The 19,303-nt window shown below is 36.4% G+C and overlaps 1 protein-coding gene across 1 annotated transcript in view; it reads right to left on the bottom strand.

Annotated features, from left to right (window-relative positions):
* RBM26 (RNA binding motif protein 26) overlaps positions 1-19,303 on the bottom strand; it is a 42,738-nt gene that overhangs the window by 10,312 nt on the left and 13,123 nt on the right. The window contains exons 6-19 of the mRNA XM_026705290.2: positions 18,674-18,934; positions 17,098-17,337; positions 14,428-14,565; positions 12,572-12,712; positions 11,529-11,637; positions 10,266-10,425; positions 8,871-9,035; positions 7,877-8,008; positions 6,884-6,955; positions 5,244-5,372; positions 3,923-3,997; positions 2,482-2,649; positions 1,167-1,271; positions 65-274 (exon numbers count right to left, since the gene is read on the bottom strand). Of these exons, the coding sequence (XP_026561075.1) occupies positions 65-274; positions 1,167-1,271; positions 2,482-2,649; positions 3,923-3,997; positions 5,244-5,372; positions 6,884-6,955; positions 7,877-8,008; positions 8,871-9,035; positions 10,266-10,425; positions 11,529-11,637; positions 12,572-12,712; positions 14,428-14,565; positions 17,098-17,337; positions 18,674-18,934 (2,105 nt within the window). The remainder of the gene's footprint in view (positions 1-64; positions 275-1,166; positions 1,272-2,481; positions 2,650-3,922; positions 3,998-5,243; positions 5,373-6,883; positions 6,956-7,876; positions 8,009-8,870; positions 9,036-10,265; positions 10,426-11,528; positions 11,638-12,571; positions 12,713-14,427; positions 14,566-17,097; positions 17,338-18,673; positions 18,935-19,303) is intronic.

Below are 19,303 nucleotides of genomic sequence, written 5' to 3'. Positions count from 1 at the left end.
CTTTGGGACAACCATCACACCCGGATGACCGAGAATCTCCGTAGAAAATCAGACAGGTACATACCGCAAAATGAGGAAGGAGATCTTCCCTGTCATTCTCCGTAAAAGCTGAGATTTCAAGGGCTCGAGGACGATGATCCACCACGGCGTGAACAGAAAGACTTCTTCCTCGACCCCGGCCTCGAACTCCCCTACCTCTCCCACGAGATGCACCTCGACCTCGTGTGTGCATTCCTCTCCCACGGCCAGAGGAAAGAATGCCTCGCTTTGCGGCCTAGCGATAATTAAAAAAAATGTTCGTAGAAACCCAAATGAGATATATACTCTGTCTGCATTTTCAACTTTAGAACAATGCTCTGCATTATGTAATTTATAGTGATACATATAGCATTATCGTCTTTGAATTGTAGCTGGCTTGACTCTGTTCACTGGGTGACTTTAGGGCACTCTTACTCTCTCAGATGAACTTTCCCAGAGGTCTCTTGATGTGAGAAAAATTAGGGGAGGGAATGCTAATTATGCCACACTGAAGGAAAAAGAGGGTTCAAATCTAACCACATACTTTGTCATTAATAGTTTAATTCCTTGATGTTTTCTTAGAAGAAAGTGAAACTAAAGCAAATATATTCACAATATGCGTGCCCAAATATACGTGTCACAGACTGAGTCAAAATTCAACTGAATGAACTGCAAAGGTATGTCTCTCTCTGTGTTAATTTTTTAACACTTGTCTGCTGCATAATGGATGGCTCACAGAATTAATGAAAGAAATACCAAATTGTGCTGTTGTCACTTAGATTCCTTTTATAGAACAGCAGGACCCACATCAAGCTACATTTAACAAAGAACTGTTTCTGTTAATATATATTTCTAGTAAAAAAAAGGGGCAGTGAATCGTAAAGGCCTGGGAAATAGGTTAGGGGCACTTCAATACTTCTGAACACCAATAGCACCATCTATGGGTACATTGTAAAAATGCCTGCTGTTGATAGCGACTTAGGTTAAAGACAAACTTGTTAAAAGACAACTTAGACTTACAAATATGTAAGTCTAAGAACTCCATTAAAGACAGTTTAAGCTGATTTCTGTTCAAAACAATTCGTGCGTTATGTAGACAAGAAGTGAAACATCTGCAATGTTAACCAGCAATGGTGAAATATACTTACTTCAAGCTGCAGTTCTGTATATTTTCTCCTTAATTCAGTAACTTCTTCTCCAGCTTGCATCTTCTTATATAAGTCCAACTCTGTATCCAATAGTTCTTTCTGCATCTAAAAAGTTATGGAAGCAATTTGGTTTGCATTTTCTAACTCACATATAAATACCAGATGAAATAACTAGGATTCCACGCGATATAACAAGGATGCTGGGTAGAAAAAGAAGTCCCCAACAGAGGTTACACACATTAGCAGAACACTAGCCATAATTTGGTTTTTAATCAGTTTTAAATGAATTACTTTTATTTTTCCAGATTCTGAATTATGATTCTATCTGAAAATTAACTTCAAACAAATTATTTGCTTGCTTAGCAGTATTACTTCAGACTGCTAAGCAACCAAATAATTTGTCTGGAGTTAATTTTCGGCTCAAAAATTTGTGTTGAAAGAAGAGGGGATATTTTTTCCATTGTTCTCCTGAAGGCAAGAATGAATTGTAAACACTCATAAAAATATACATACAATCGTGGATGTTGAAAACAAAACTAATTAAATAACAAAAAGAGTTAAAAGAGATCTGAAAAGAACAAAATGGGAGCCAGTTTGGTCTAGCGCAGTGGTGACTAACATTTTTGGGCTCCCGTGCCAAAAAATGTACGTGCGCTCGCGTGCCAGCACCCAGAAGGCGCACCCCCACCTCCTGCGCATGCTCACACAATCCCCCCCACGCTGCTGCCCCCTTACCTGTACTGCGCCTCCCAATTGATTTTTGGCCCTTTTGAGGCCTTTTTCAGCCTCCAGAGGCACAAGAAAAGATTCTCCAGACTTTGCAGGCCGAAAAATGGGCCTGTTTCGCCACTTCCGGAAATATAGGAAGTGACGAAACGGGCCTATTTTTCGTCCTACAAAGGCTGCAGAAGCTTTCCTCAAGCCTCTGGGAGGCCGAAAAAGGCCTCAAAATGGGCTGAAAATCAGCTGGGAGGCATACACATACACAGTGAGGTAAGTTTGCTTGCGGCTTGCATGCTGGCAAATGGCTCTGCATGCTACCTGTGGCACGTGTGCCATATGTTCGCCATCACGGGTTTAGTGATTAAGATGCCAGGACAGAAAGCAAGGGACCGTAAGTTCAAGTCCCGTCTTAGCTGTGAAAGTCAGCTGGGTGACTTTGGGCACTCTCTCTCAGCCCAACCCACCTCACAAGGTTGTCGTTGTGGTGAGGAAAATAGAAGAATGGAGGTATGCTCACCACCTTGAGTATTTGTAAAAATAATAAAGGCTGGATACAAATAAATTAAAAAATAAAATTTAAAAATCTGTATACCTGTGTCCTTGTTTTCATGCTTTTTACCGGAGTGCTTGTTGAGGAAACTCCTTTCAATTCATCCTTTAACTTGGTGATACTGTTGGTTAATGCCTCCAGAGTTTTCATGATTTCGGCTTTGTCTTCTAACTTCATATTTTTATTTTTCTCCAGTTTTGAAATCAGCATCTAGTGGAATTATCGTGTTAGTTACAGGAATTCTTTACGAGTAGTTTCCCCACACATAAAATATATAAAAATATTCATTCTAATACTAATGTGCTCTACGCTTTTCACAGCGAAATCCTGGATCCAATTATATGTTTCAATTTTTAAAAATTCATACCTCTCAACAATATAAAAAGACAGAAAAAGTCAATTTACTACCAAGATCTATGTTATTGGCTTACTTTCTCAAAAATATTTGTTTGAAAAATTCATCCACAAGAAACAAAATTGAAACTAAAATTCTTCCAAACTTATCTTTGCTAATGTCTTACTCGTACTGCAAATATATATATGGCCCCTTACTGAATATGAATATAGATAGTCCTTTAGCAATTGCCTCATCAATGATTGCTCACAGTTATGTGAAATGAAAAAATAACTTTGAAACTTATGCCCACATTTACTATCCTTGTGGCATCTTTCTCTCATGTATTTGTCAATACACGTTTTCCTGTGTCTGACATATTTTTCTTTCTTTCCCCCTCACAGGCAGGAAAGATTGCCTAAATAAACTAGCTCTGAGCTGCTTTTCCTTGCAACACAATATGCGTCCCTAAAAAGTACTAAGTGCAAGTTAAAAAATTCAGTTCTAGGACTTTAATTAGCTATTAGACCCATCCAGCTGTGCTGCTGCCTGACACTGACAAGATTCTAATCAATTTTATATTGATGGCTTTTTTGCCTTCTTGGCAGTTAGTGGTTTGTAGCTACCAACTTGCTAGGCAACGAGTTGGCCCTAATGTATTTAGACCTGTATTTCCCATTGTATGCCTGCTTACTCTCTTGTAATCCCTTCCTCTCCAATAAATGTTAACTATAAACATCAATTTTTCTTGCTAATAATCACAGCGTTGGGATGAGCATTCCAAAGGGCGGGAGAGTGAGGGAAAAGGGCTGTAAGATTTGCCCTTTTGCCCTGGTTCCTTTTGAGTCAAGTTCCAGAAACTTTCCACATTGTTTGGGCTCACCCAGTGGCTTGGGGCTGTATCCGTTTGACACTGTAAAGCAAAGCAAAGCTGAAATAAAATAGTAAGCACAGTTGCAGTCATACGACTTTTCACTTAGTAACTGCTTTGTTTGATGACCGAGTTACCATCCCAATTGCAGTTGCTAAATGGGGACTGATTCTCTTTCTTTGTTCTGATTTCCATTTAACTGCTTTTACAATTCAATTTTTTTAATGACATAAATCTACCCTTATATTTTATATATTTTACTGTTATCATTCTATTACCTTTTGCGTTTCAATATGTTTTTCCAGGATCTCTTGTTTTTTCTTCCTCACATCTTGCTGAAGTCTTAATGCCTCCTAAAAATATAAAAATTCCAGGAAGCATCTCAATACCTTTGCTAATACCACAATAGCTAAAATGCTTCCAACTATGTACGTACAGGCAAGTATATACATACACACGTACACCTGTACACACAGAGATAAAATTTTAATTAATTGTTTTTAATTTAAAAGAATCATTATATATAGAAAAAAGCCCAAACCATATTATGTTTTCACTAATAACACATAATTATCTAACAATCACATATCTGAACAGGGTATCCGTGGTTAGACATTCTCTTCTCGTCAATGTATGGAATATTTGTTCAACTTATATGCAGAAACTCAGTAATTTAAAGGCATCATTGGAGGAAACTTGAACAAAATCATCTATATTCAAGTCCTGTTATTTTAAGGGTCTATAATTAAATTGAGATTTGAAGAACCCCTAAAAATCTAGCAAAAGAAAAGAACTGTCCATAATTCAAACATGTATTCTTCAACATGGGATTGCCATCATGGTAATATCATTGTGGAATTTCTGGAAAGATTGCCCACCATGTCCCTTCTCTGTTTCCCTAGAAGAGCTGCACAAAGCCATGCCTGGATTGGACATACAGTTATGAGGCCACTGCTATATGGAGGTTTTATATGTAATTACATGGATTGTGTATGTGCTTACTTTTCTTCTGTTATACACTAAATAATAATAATAATAAAACCAGAAAGTCCAGTTGTCTCTTGAAAAAGGCACCTTTGGGGGAATTGTGGAATTGTAATAGCATTTAATATCTTCCCATATCTCAAATATATATCTTATATCTCAGTGTTTTATTGTATTTCGCATTGTTTGAGATCTAGAAAATATATAAATATTATTGTTCAATTATGTATAATTGAATAACTAAAATTAATCTTGAAATATAGCAAAACAAATGTCACTTCTAACATATTGGATTTTTCAAGATAAGTAGTCCATGAGGAAAAACGAACAGCAAATAACACCAGGATTTTTATTCTATGTGATAACTGAAACCAGAGTTTGTAAATTATTTGTAATCATGATTGTATGCTACGATTGGGAGACCACACAAATGCACATATATATATACAGTTTCACATAAATATATTTGAAAAAAGTATATATTTATATAAACAGAAATTCATAGGAAGAAAGTAGTCTTTGAATGCTCCCAATTTCCTAATCATAGTTAGAAGATTATAAACAATATGCTTCAACAAGGAAAATGTCCTTTACCCACAATCACATTAAATGTACCTGTTTTTTCTTCTGTGCTTCACTGGAATCTAACAGGGCAGTATTAACAACAGGCAAAATTTTCTGAGCTGCCTTCAAAGCAGCTGGATTGTATACTGTTTTTGTCAAGCCGGTAGAAGTTGACAATACCTGTAGTAGAAAAATATTTCATTAGTACCTAATGAAATAGAAACTCTCACATCAAAGGCATGTTATCTAGACTTATCGAAGTGTTTTCTTAGCAATAAAATACAAAAGATTGCTTTTACCTACTTCTATATTTGAGAACATTCTATCTTACAGTCTACCAGTTTCCTAGAAGTCTTCCATCTTAATACAGATAAGATCTGCCCTCTTATAAGGAAAAACCATGGTCTCAACAAACACTGAGAGGTCAAAGGTTTATTAATAAAATAATAATATAATAAACATGTTTATTATAATTACTAATTACTATTTTGAATTCAAAAACAGTAAAATTGGGAGTTAAAGGCAATTTAACTGAAAGCTAAAGTATAATTTTAAAACTTGTAAAATCTGTGGTTACAGAGTGCTGTTGAGTCAAGACATGATTTTCATAGAATCAGAAAAACTCCTAGTTTCCTCAACGTACAAAAAATGGAAATTTAAGAAAGGGAGTTGTCTTATTTATCAATCAAATGTACATAATTGGATATCTGATTATTTTTTCTATTATATTATAATATATAGAAGGAACTGTAAGAAAGAGCTAATGAATTTTGTACATTAGAAGGGCATATTGAAATTATGAATTGTGGCTGTTAAAGAAGTTTTCAAAATAATCAGTAACGCTTTCAAGAAAGGCCTTAAATGTCTGTTGATTAGTCTCTGGTTTATTTTTCCTGTGCTAATTCTCTCTTACCTGCTTCTTTTTTCCCCAAAGCCTATGGACATATTATCCAACTTAAATTATCATGTATCACTATATGAGTATTGGACTCATCAAGTCAAAAGCATCTAAACTCACAAATAAAAGGCAGCAAGCTTTTAATTTGTAGTTTATAACTATATACCCACACTATTCAGTATCTACCTCCTCTATTATCCAATATGCAAATTCCATTAAGTAAAATAAAATTGTAATGAGTCTGAGTATCATCCTAATACTGAAAGCCACATAACCACGGATGCCAAGCAAAGAGCCCGAACCATTAAAGCAAAATATAACAGCTTAGCAGACATCATCTGGGTGCTTTGAGCTAGAACTCCCATAATCTCTTCCTATCAGCGATGCTGACAGAGGTTTATTAAAATGTTAATCCAAAAGGGTGCTCTTGCCAAGAGCTTTAGTAATGTGACAGCACACCACAGCAATTTCCTGCTGCTAGCTTTACTACACCAGTCATTTTCTAATGTCAAGCAATTTCACTTCCTCTGTACTAACAGATGCTGCACCAAATTTAAACTAGTTTTGTTAAACACCTCGGCATGCAAATCCATGCCGAAAAAGCAACAATTTAGGTTTCACTGACGATGTGAAAACGAGTATGGTTAGTAGCATTTCAACTGCTGTCGTGTCAGAGCTGCTATGGTTTTAAAGAAGCTGACAATTACTTTGCATTTATAACACCTGAACATCTGCTTTGAAGCTGACTCTGGTTAATTAGGTGACAGTTTGCTGAGTATTATAGTTTTCTTACCTTTTCTGTAGTTGGAGTAGGTGGTTTAGGCACAAACCCAAGTCTATCCTTTACAGACAGTTTGGTTACATTCTAGGTGAAAAAGGATCTGTTTAATGTTTGTAATACATGTTTTTAAGTACATTTTGTCTCACTTTTAAGGTAGCTATCGAAAACCCAACCAATTCCACCAAGATAAATAGAAGATTGTAGAAGGGTTTTGCAAAACGCCCATTCCCTTCAACTACAGGATTTGGGGGCATAACTTCAAAATGTACAACTTTCTGCTGGATCAAATACCAAACTTGGAAACAAATCAAACTGCAAGCTGATTTAAAAACTAGTGAGCGTACAGTGCAATAAATAATGGGACAGGGCCTATTTAGATATACCATTTCTATTTGCCGTGTAAAAAAAAAAAGAGCAAACAGCATTGATTCATTAAATCTCACGATGGCTGCTCAAAAGCAAAGTTTTGGAAGTGTGTCATCTACAAGAGTTTGGCAATACAGGTAGTCCTCTACTTATGATATGCCACATCCCAGATTAAAATGTTTTATGTTTTGCTTACATACCCAACTTTCTAGATTGGCCTTCCCCTACCACAAATTCATGTAACATTTGTTTTACTAATGAAGTTGCTTTAATTAATATTTCAATGAGCTTGTGAGCCATTATATCCTTTTTTTTTCCAATGGGGAATTTTCAAAGATAAATAAATAAAAACTTACTTGAGTATTAAAACACTTAAATTCTTCAGAGGCAATAAGATTAATCCCTTTAAACATTTTTGGCTATTCATTAGAAAGAACTGTAATGAATCTGTAAGGCGGCCTTATCAATTCAAATGTGCCACTTTACTAAACATGGGAATTAAACATAAAACTCATTTCAATCATTCTTAAAAAGTTCCGTTTCCCATTTACACTGCATAGGTGCTTCTAACAGAGAAGAAACTACAGTTTGGTTTTGCAGACTAAGAAAGTTAAAAGGAAAATTAAGAGTCACATTCACCTGAACTGTTTCCACACTGGCACTCTGTGCTTCAATTGGTTCAATGTTACTGGCAGGCACTGGACCTAATCGTTCCTTGACTGACTGCTTCACAACTGGTAAAATGGGTTGCTGGACCAAAGGCTGTATTACCTTAAAAAGAAATAAAAATCTTCATAATAGTTCATAAATATTTCAACTCGGGAGTATGACTGGCTTCTAGACATTTTACCATTATTCCTTTTTTCATGATGCTCTCTAATCTGAATGCTATTTTGGTATAATTATATTTTCAGTAAGTTTTATAAGGCCATAGTTCTGAAACTACTCAATTATTTAAATCTAAAAACAACAATTTAAGATTAAGTGTTCTTTAATCTTTCCTGTTTATGTTAACAATTTTTGTGCGATTGTATGAATATCCTCAGATTATCTTTCCAATAAATAATTATATGGGTCTATATAATACTTCAGAAAGGGATCAGATGAGTGTTTCAGGTTATCACAAAAACATACTCAAAGTTTAAAAATAGTATTTTTAGAGCCATGCATGCTTAAATATGTGTTCCACAGAGATGGTTGAACCTCATGAAATATCTTTGTAACATTCATTAAATAAAGCAATCCTGTTTTTTTTTCCAGGCTTATATATAACAGAGGGGGATGTTTTAATGAATAGCAGAGACATTTTCATTATAAGACTGGGAGAACTCTGCATTATGCACAACATTATTATTTAAATGAAACTAGGAAGGGCTAAGAATATCTTACAAGAACAATCAGGTACTAAAATGCTGTATTAGCTCCAAATGACTCATTTTCTTATAGTAAAAAATTCAAATATGTGAAATAAAATATTTAACTGATCTATATTCATAAGCAAAATTCTTATTCAAATAAAAAAAATTCTAAGTATTGATTTGGAAAATTCAAGGTTCAAACGTCTTGAAAACCATGCTAAAGTAGGTACTTAGCTTAAAAGACTTATCCAAATTAATCAAATTTTATTCTTTACCTTCGGAACTGAAGTTGTAATTGGGGGAGTACTGCCTTCTCTATGCCAATAGACTTTGATAAATCGATTATTTAAGACGGCTTCTGTACTTGATATTGCTTTTTTAGCTTCCTCGTGGGTAGCAAACTGGATGAGGGCACCTTCTGGATCTCCCTGGTAGGCAACCTATGATTTTTGAAGGAAAAGCAAACACAATGTAGAGAAATGCAGAGAGAGTCTTCTCCAAAAAGCACAAGACTCTTTAGGAATGTCATACAGAGAATATTCAGAACATTATTAAGCCACCTGGGAGTTCAAGCAGACTTTATTAGAAATCTCATAAGCAACCTGGTCTAATTTGTAATTTCTAGTCAGGAAGTGAAGAATGTAGTTATTCAAAATGTACATTTCTAGGCATTTTACTGAGTATGTTTTTGGCACAAATAAATAAAATTTTCTTGCAATTTTTTAAACCCCTCCCCAAAAAAAAGAAAGAAAGAAAGAAAGAAAATGTGCAATCCCAAATCATAGACTTTTAACAGGATACAAATGAACCAAATATCCTATTACACAAATATTTAGGAGAAGGCCTGCCAAATGAACCTTTTATTTTTTTTAAATTGCAGTACAGTAAATTGTAATACAGCTAGTCCTTTACCTACCACCTCAACTGAGTCTAAAATTCACAGTTAAGTAAATCACTGCAGTTGTCAGGTTAGTGACACGGTTGTTAAGTGAATCTGGCTTCCCCATTGACTTTGCTTTTCAGAAGGTCATAAAAAGGGATCACGTGTCCTTGGGACATTGCAACTGTTATAAATACATGCCAGTTGTCAAGCATTTGAATGTTGATCTTGCGACCATGGAGATGCTGCAATAATTGTAAATGTGAAAGCAGCCATAAGTCGCTTATTTCAGTGTCTTTGGAGCTTCAATGAACTGTTGTAAATTGAGGACTACGTGTATAGATTATTTGAGAAGAAAGGAACTAGTATTGTGCCACTTTACAAATACAGAGATAGGCAATCAAATTCCTTTCAAATGTTTAGAATTCAAATTCCCATCAGGCCCTATCAGCAGGGACAATTGCAAAGAAACGTGGAATAATTAGGCCAAAATATCTGGAGGAAACAATGTTGCTTATTCTTGCCTCAGGGTAACTGCAAAAGATTTAATTCTGTTCCAATATTTAACCTCTGATTAAAACTCTCTATTTAAACAGATGATATTTTCATGCCTTTATGTATTAGAAAAAATACACTGTCATGATCCATGATTCAACTAGTAAAGAATTTCCAATATATTATTTTAAAAATATGGTCAAAAGGTTTACAGCCCTATTTCTCAACCTGGGACATTTTAAAATGGGAGGACTTCAACTCCCAGAATTCTCCAGCCAGCCACACTATCGCCTACCTGCAAATTCACTAAATTTCCAAATTTGCTGAAGTGTTCATTTAGTTTGCTGATATTATTAAGCTCTGTAGGAATTCTCCTCAGTTCAAGTTTTGTGTTTTCATTCCCAAATTGCATCTTCTTCTGGAAAGCCGGACTATTTGTTCTATTAAAATTTTGTCTAAAAAAAAAATTCAAATGCTTAAAGTTACTAATAGAAATCAATTCACAAGAGAATAGTTAAAACGTGGAATTAAATGATAAATAATCTGAAACTCAATTCCAAGAGGCATCTATTTTAAACACGGTTGTGGAACAAGAAAAGCTTCAGTATATCATTATCGGCAACTATCCAAATAGGGAAAAGCAAAGATCAATTCATCATCACGTGCCAGCCTCTATCATATATCGCCTATATATACTATAACGATCATAAATGAGTAACATTCCTTTAGATTCCCATGTTTTCCTCTACAGAAACCTATACAGGGCTAGCGTAAATATCTTGCTAAAGATTAAATCTTATAGTATATTAATGTATATTGCAAACTGAATAAACCAAGATTAATTCAGTTTGGAATGAGGAAGTTGTTGACATGTATATTAAAACTGGATGGAAATTAATCAAGGACAACCAACCTAGAACTAAGGAGAAATGTTCTGACAGTTAGAACGATTAATCAATTGTCCGGAATAGTACTGGTCTTCTGTTTGAGCAGAGGGTTGGAGCAGAAGACCTCCCAAGGTCCCTTCCAAGTCTGTTATTCTATTAAAACTGTTCTTAATTTGGAAAGCAGTATTTGGACATGTTTTCATGCAACAGAAACACCTGTATTACTCAAGTGAACTTATATGATAATGTGATTTTCTTTTAATATAGATATACAAATGTTGAGTATTACAGGGCCCATATAAAAATAATTCAAAGTGTTGTTTATTTGATCTGCATCTACAGTGTCCACAAGTATCCATCAAAAACAAAAAATTCAAGATAATGGTTGTAAAGCCCTGCTATTTTACATGAATACCTGATATTAGAAACACATACAAAAAAGTAGACTTCAAGTTGTTGCAGCTGCTATTTTCACTTGTTTTTTTGGCTTTCAAACTTTAAATCAAGTGTAGACAATATTTCTGTACTGTACCTAAATTCTGCTTTTAAAGTCAAAATATGTGGGGGGAGGGGGATTAAGAGGAGGGGGTCTTTTGAGCAGCAGAGGCCAAGACAGCTGGTTCTTCATTACTCTGTTGACTTTGCTGTCAGTAGAGCAAACAACTGCTTACTTGTCAAACCAATTCTTCTTTGCTGCAAGTCCATCGCCTGCGCCGATAGTTCTCTTCCGGGACTCTGAATCCACTACAATCCTCATACTGCTTTTATTGGGAGGTTTTTCTGGAGGAAGAAAAGAATACACTGATTAATTTTTAAAGGGTGTTTGTGCATTTTATAGTAGAATTTTCTCTCCTGATTACTGTCAACCGACTTACTACATTTTCACAGCATGTTAAATGCAGGACTTCTTTACATCCAGGTCCCTTTGATTCAGTGTTGGTCCAAGATACACTAAAACTACATACTTCAAAAGGAAATGCAAGTAACCCTAGAGGGGAAGTACAGCCTACACTGCTTAGAAAATATAATTTCTGTTCAGCTGTATTTATCAGATGACTTGTGTGTGACCTGAAGCCTGAGAGGGATTTCTTTGGGAAAAAGGCATCTCATAAAGAAGTACAGACAGTCCTTGATTTTTAACAGTTCATTTAGTGAATGTTCAAAGTTACAATGGCACTGAAAAAAGTGACTTGTGACCATTTTTCAGTTGGACCTTTGAAACATGGCCATGTGATCAAACTTCAGATGCTTAGCAGTTGGTTCATACTTATGACCACTGCTGTGTCCCAAGGTCATGTGATGCTTTTTTCAAAGTCAATGGGGAAACCAGATTCATTTAACAACCAGCTTCCATCAGGTATCCTATTCTATCCTTTCCCCCACTGTTCATCTGATTAGGAGCTTCCAACACCAATTGATTAAAGGTGTGGAGTTTCAATAGAGAGTACAGGGTAAATGGTTTATTACTTTCCCATTAACTTTTTTAACTCGTGCAAGCACATGCTTAGTTCACTGGGAAAAATGCAATGATGATGAGGATGGCACCACTAGAAATGATCCTTGCAACTTCAGTTCCTACCACATTTCCCAATTAGTAAAATGGTGAGCATTTGAGAGGAGGTACAAGCCTTGGTGAATAGAATAAACATAAGGTCTTCTAGAATCACGCGATACTACCCATTTACATTTTAAAGCAAGAAATCTTTCATGTTACCTCTTGGTGGCAGGTCCATATCACCTGAGGTCAGTCCTATCAAATTTGGTCTTTGGGCATGGACTCTGTGTCTATACATGGGTCTGGAAGTGCTGGTTATACTTGGGGCTTCAGGATTGTAGCCATCTGTGTCGTATGTTTCTGGCAAAAAAAATATATTATCTAATCATATAATTATAGAGAAACTTAAACCATATACTGCAGGCATGAAAATCAACCCTTAAATGATTCATATCAACAATTTGGTTTAGTGGGGGGAAAAGGCTATTTGGCACATATGCACAAAAGTAATTGGACTTCTAAGCTGAATAATTTTGAATTAAACTGAAAAGTTTTAAAAGAGTGAATTGTTATCCTAATAGATGTATGCTAAAAGCTGTACAAAAAACGACTTTTCACAGCTCCATCATAGATATACTCTTAATACATTTTATATAGGATCAAATCAGAATTAGAACACAAAGTAACTTTTTTTCATATATTTTTTACTACCCCAAAGTTTTTTTCAAACTTTTTTCTTTAAATTTTGTAGTATATAGTAAACTGGTTTGGGAGCTTTAATTTCAAAAGCTTTTGACCTTTTGAGGGGAAAATACATTTAATGCTCCATTAAGTCTGGGAGCCTAGTTTTCACAATTCTTTTGATCTTGTGTTTGAGTATAAAACTGCATCCCACACAGAGTCTTATTAAAATCATAGACTCTGCACTATTTTAGCTACCTAGAATGATCCTTTCTGACACTCAAAAGTGCCTTTTTAAAAATAAAATATATATGATGGCATTCAATCAAGGTACAATCAATCCCAAATGTTTTACCTCCCTTCGTGAACTGAAAATCTCTAGAAGTTTGGGGATATTTTGGAACCAACCTAACAGGGGAAAAAAAGACTGTAGAAGAGAGGGACCACTGAGAAGTCCCACTTCGAGAAAAGTCTATGACAATTCGCTGCGGCCAACCCGCCATGGCCATCTTGATAACTCACTGCATGACAAGAGTTATATCAGTATCAAAGAAATGGTGGAATAGAATGATTTAAAAAATGATTGCAAAGGAGGGATAGAATAGCGATAGCGCTTAGACTTATATATCACTTTATAGTGCTTTACAGCCATAATGTGAATGGCAAAAGTTAAAATAACTTTTATTTATTGTAAATAATGACATAAATTGTTAAACTGTCCCACAGTGAGTTGTTTTGCAGAGAGTTGGCCATGGTGAGTTGGCTGCAGCAGCTTGGCCATGGTGAGTAGTCCCATTCAGTGGTGAGATTCAGGAACTTTTACCACCGGTTCGGTGGGTGTGGCTTGGTGGGCATGCTTTGTGCGCCCACGTACACTTTGCACAGGCGCAGAGGCAATTGTGCAGACGCAGAGGCGTTCCAACTCACCTCCTGCAAGCCTCCACTCTCCCGGTCGCTTCAGCAGCTGCCACGCGACACTCTGCTGTGCCGCACAAAGCAGCTGCGTTTCAAAAGCAGAGGATAAAGGGGAGTATGGGAGCCTGGGCAGGCGGGTGGGCCCAACAGCAGAGAGAACCAGTTCAGTCTCCACTGCTCATCGCCGCTACCAGCTCAGCAGAATCAGGCTGAACTGGTAGAATACTACCACTGATCCCATTTACACCAAGACAAATTCTTTGTGTGTCCAATCACACTTGGCCAATAAAGTATAATAATGAAGTATTCTATTCTGTTCTGTTCTGTTCTGTTCTATTCTATTCTACTCCCCTCTGAGGGGATGGACTACTCCTCACATGGTTTTTTTCCTTTCAATGTTCTAAAACTCCACTGCACGTTATGTGTAGAAATCACTTTTCCTCTTTTATTTCTTTAAAACAAAAAATCCAGTACTACACCTGTGAAGAGAGAGGGCGGAGCAGGTGGCGGTTGGTGATGAATACCCGTGGTTACAACTGTAGGAACAGAGCTGGTAGCAGAATTTGGGGGAGCATCCATGCCAGAGGGCTGCAATGGTGGTAGTGGAGGTGGTGGTCCTACCAAAAATAAAAAAATAGTGGAGTTACAAAAATGACAAAAAAAAAAAAAGCAACCACATACTGCACAAAATAAAAGATCTGGGCTTCTTGTCTTTTGAAATCTTCTGCACCTTTAGAAATAGACTAGATCAGCGGTCCACCACTTTTGTGGCTTGGCGGCTCAGCTGAGGAGAGAGGAACTGAGCCACACAAGCAGCGGTCTGGCATACGCATTCACAAGTTCCCACCCATCTGCCACTCACGCAAGTTGAATGCGCGCACACATGTGCTCCAGCCAGCCACTCGCTCAGATCAATTCCAAATAACCCATGGCTCAGTAGTGGGCCTGGGGACCCCTGCACTAGATAACCCACATTGGGCCTTCATTCCAGGGCTATTTCCTTACCTAAACAAGGGAAACCAAATGACTACGAGTAGACTAAATAGCAGTGGGAGTGGGAACAATTTTTGAATTCCCTGTCAACTTCCCCATTGGCTTGCCTTGCAGGAAGCTGACAGGGAACATTGTAAATAACTATTACTTGAACACAACTAGGCGCAATAGCACGGAGGCAACCAGAGGTTTTACAAATTTCAATCCTATAAACATCATGGGTTTTGGATGCATTTCTAAATTAGCCTCTTTGAAAATATCTTGACCATTGCCCTATGATGTTGATTATTACTGAATTAAAAGATTACAAATAATCAGACATAAACGTTTTAGCAGTATACAGCAGTATATTGGTAGCAGTATGAAGTAAATAATGGCTAACATGTTTTGTTTCTTTGAGATGGTAACAGTATCAGGATAGATATAAATCATTTATTAAGAAAACTTGTCTACAATCACTAGGGGAAGTATCTGTTGTATCATGTTAATGGGCCATAAAACAATTTTCTTTTCAATGTAAAATGTGGAAAAGAAAAAAAATAATTGCAGCAGTTCTAATTACAAATTATTCTCGTTGTTAATTCCAACTTGTCAGCTATATCACTATTTCATAATACGAGTGTTAGAACTGTAACTAAAGGAAACACAGATTATATCACACATTTTTTAAAAAAAATACACTAAAGTGTGCTTTGCAATCAATCTAATTTTAATTTTTTAAAGCTTCATCTGGATCCTAAATATCTAAAAAGGTATCTCCCTTCTATATATTATCATAATAAAAATGTGTGTTTGGGAGGAAACGGGTTATAAAATGTACAGTAGGAGTATTTATCTATTTATTTCACACATTTTATTGACTGCCAACTTTTGTATACATAAGGCAATGAACAAAACTCTAAGAAAAATACATTCATAAAACTAGGAGCAATTAGTACTAAATAATCATGCGTAAAGCAGCTGAAATATCATTAGGTTCCAAAAAGCATAATAAACAGGGAACTATAAAGAAATTTCCAAAAGCCTGGGACATTCAAGGCATTCTATTACTCAGCAGGCAAAACATCAACATCAGGTATTTTATGGGTGCCCTACCAACTTCGCTTCATGTGGTATATGGTCCCTCACTAAGCCTCCCTTACAAGAACGCAATCTTGCCAGGAGAATCCTGAATGTAGCCGAGAGCCAAGTTACATAATGTTTGAAAGACAGTAACACACACTTTGAATGGGGCCCGTAACAAATTAACAACTCATGGAACACCCACACCGCAGGTGTTACAGGGCTGAATTTATTAACTGTTCTTGATCAACTAAGCTTCCAAGTTGTCCTTCAAAGACAATCCACATAAACTATTGTGGAAATCTAATCACAAGGCGACATGGGTATAGTTTACTGCTGTTAAGATTTCCTGCACCAGGTACCGTAGGCCTGAAATATTAAGAGGACTGGATGAACACCCTACTTTCATTCAGGTCCTGATGAAAGACATCCAGAACAATGTTTCTTCCATCTCATGACCTAGCCTGAACCCTGATTGAAAAGGGTCCAGTAAATCTCTTTCCTACAGGATTTTTTTTTTTAAACTGAAGAACTACAATCTTCCCTGATAAGTAAAATTTAAAGACAGGTACCTGGGATTGATGTTCTTCACTAGTCTCTTGCCTCTACCGTGGTTTAGCACTGATGAGAAACATATAAATCAGAAAGTGAACTGACCAGACTCATCCTCTCCCTAAGGCACAATGTGACAGACAATCTCACCTATCTATGTTTCAAAAGTGCTTTTTCAAAAGGCAACTGGTCAATTTTTTTTTCCCTTGAGGAAGATGACGTTTCGCTTCTCATCCAAGAAGTTTCATCAATCACTGATAAAACTTCTTGGATGAGAAATGAAGCGTCTTCTTCCTCAAGGAAAAACCAGTGCCCAGGTGCCTTTTGAAAAAAGCACCTCTGAGACAATCATGACCTGAATGGCTGAGAATTTCCATGGACATCTCATCCATCCATGTACAAAGGCAAGCACATCCGGTCTCAGCCAAGGTCTCGGGGGGGGGGGGGGATCACCACTTATACCCCTTTCCTAATCACAGTATTATCTGGACGCACAATGTGAAACATTTGCAGCCAGCAGATTTGTGATTTACAGAACCTACCTGTTACAGGTGGAAGACTAGGTGGTAAAGGGCCTGGTGGTGGGACAGGCGGTCTAAGATTTACAGGAGGAGGAGTAAGAATAGGTGGCGGAGGAGGAAGTCCCGGAGGAGGAGGGCCTTCGACAACCGGAGGTTGTGCTGGAAAAGGCAGTATGCCTGGAAGGTTCACATCTTCTACAACTACAGGGTCACTTCCATGATCAAAGGGACACATATCTCCTCTCATACAAAAACCTTTCTCTGAAACAAGGAAAGCAAAATAAAATTAGGAAAGCGCGTAGTTAGTATTTTCAATAAACATTACGAATATAGCTATGCAATAGCTGAATACATTACAATGCAATGAATTTTTTTTATACCTTTGCACAGTAGTACGTATAAAATATTAAAGACAAAAATATCTGAGAATGTTTAAAATCTTTGATCATTACTATCTATGGGGTTCAAGGAAAAATATAAAATACAGATAGTCCTTGATTTACAATTTATTTTTTTCATCTTCCAATAGTTTTTTTTTATTAGTTTATAGAGTAGCATACAAAGAAAATACAAAAGTAAAACAGTAGGGAAAATAGGGAAGGCGAACTCCCTTTGGTACAGTAGATTAAGACATTACAATGCAATGAACTCTTTTATACCGTTACACAATAGAATATAAAACCAAGGTGAATAAAAATCGATGATTTTTAAAAAGAAATAAAAAACGGATTTTTAAAAATCTAAATCTGATATTTTTAATCAAATTTATTTTAATAAGATGCTTTTGGAATAAAAATCTATCTAAAGATAATTTTCTATTTTAAGATACATTAATAATTTAGTTTATTCAGCATGAAATGGAGCTGAGATACGTAGCACGGGGCTGCATATTCTGCAATATAGGGACTGTCGGTGAGTAAACAGCAGGTCAGAGGAGGAGCTGCTACGGGACAGAAATGACAGTTGCTCTTTAAAAATTATGATTTAAATTGAGTTAATTTAAATCAAGCCTTTTTACTAGTGATTTAAATCATTATTTAAATTGTGATTTAAATCGACTTAATGTAAATCAAATCCACCCTGTATAAAACACTAAAGACCAAATCATCTAACGAGAATATTTAAGATCTTTGATCATGAATATCTGAGGGTTCAAGGAAGAAAAGGAGAAATATAAAAATAATATAGATAGTCCTCGACTTACAACAGTTCTTTAGTGACCGTTCAAAATTACAATGGCACTGAAAAAAGTGACCGTTTCTCATACTTATGACTGTTGAAGCATCCCCACAGTCATGTGATCAAAATTCAGATGTTTGGCAATGGACTCATACTTAGGATGGTTGCTACGTCTCGGGATCATGGGATCACGTTTTGCAGCCTTCTGGCAAGTCAATGGGGAAGTCAGACTTGTTACCAACTTAACAACTGCACTGAACAACTGTGGCAAGAAAGCTCATAAAATGGGGCAAAACTCACTTAATGAATGTCTCACTTACCAATAGTAACATCGAGCTCAATTGTGGCCGTAAGTCGAGAACTTACCTATACATGCATCTTTATCTTTTAATACTTGGGTCAAATTTTCCGGGCTTACCGTCATAGTCTCTGCACCGTTTCTTTGGTAGTGGGGGCCTTCCATAGGAATTGTGGTCCAACTGTTCTTCATGAAATTCTGACCAGCTTTCAGTAGTACTATTTCCATGGTGAGCAGGAGCGATGACAGTTATAGTGCTACTTAGCGTAGGGACAGGATAGGGACCAGATGAAATGTTTGTTACGGAAGAAACCGGAGGGTAACTGTTTTCTAACGGCTCCGTTCTGTCCAAGTCATACTTCGGCTTCCCCAGATCTCTTTCTATAAAACAATATTTGAGAACTGTGGAAGGTGACAGAATAACATAAGCAAAACAGCAACTATTATGCAGGCTAATCAATTCTCGCAAAATAAACCCTCCAAAATTGAATTAATGTGACAAAAAAAACCCCACCTCACAATTAGTGAACATTTCAAACAATATAATAAATTCTAAAATATAAATGCTTTCTATATAAATATTATAAATTCAGTGGGCATCCACTGCTTTTTATTAATTTGAAGACGGCACATTTTATCCTGAGATAGTCAGGCATTTTTAATTACGGTAACAGACAGTGCTTGTCATGGGATATTATCTGGTTTTCTGGGAATGAATGCATCCAAACAACATTCTATCACGGTGGTCTC

This window comes from Pseudonaja textilis, chromosome 8 (assembly GCF_049901715.1).
Source record: "Pseudonaja textilis isolate UNSWEBS1 chromosome 8, rPseTex1.2, whole genome shotgun sequence".
Taxonomy (NCBI): domain Eukaryota; kingdom Metazoa; phylum Chordata; class Lepidosauria; order Squamata; family Elapidae; genus Pseudonaja; species Pseudonaja textilis.
The sequence above is the reverse complement of the archived record's forward strand: the minus strand, read 5'-3'. Positions and strand labels throughout refer to the sequence as shown.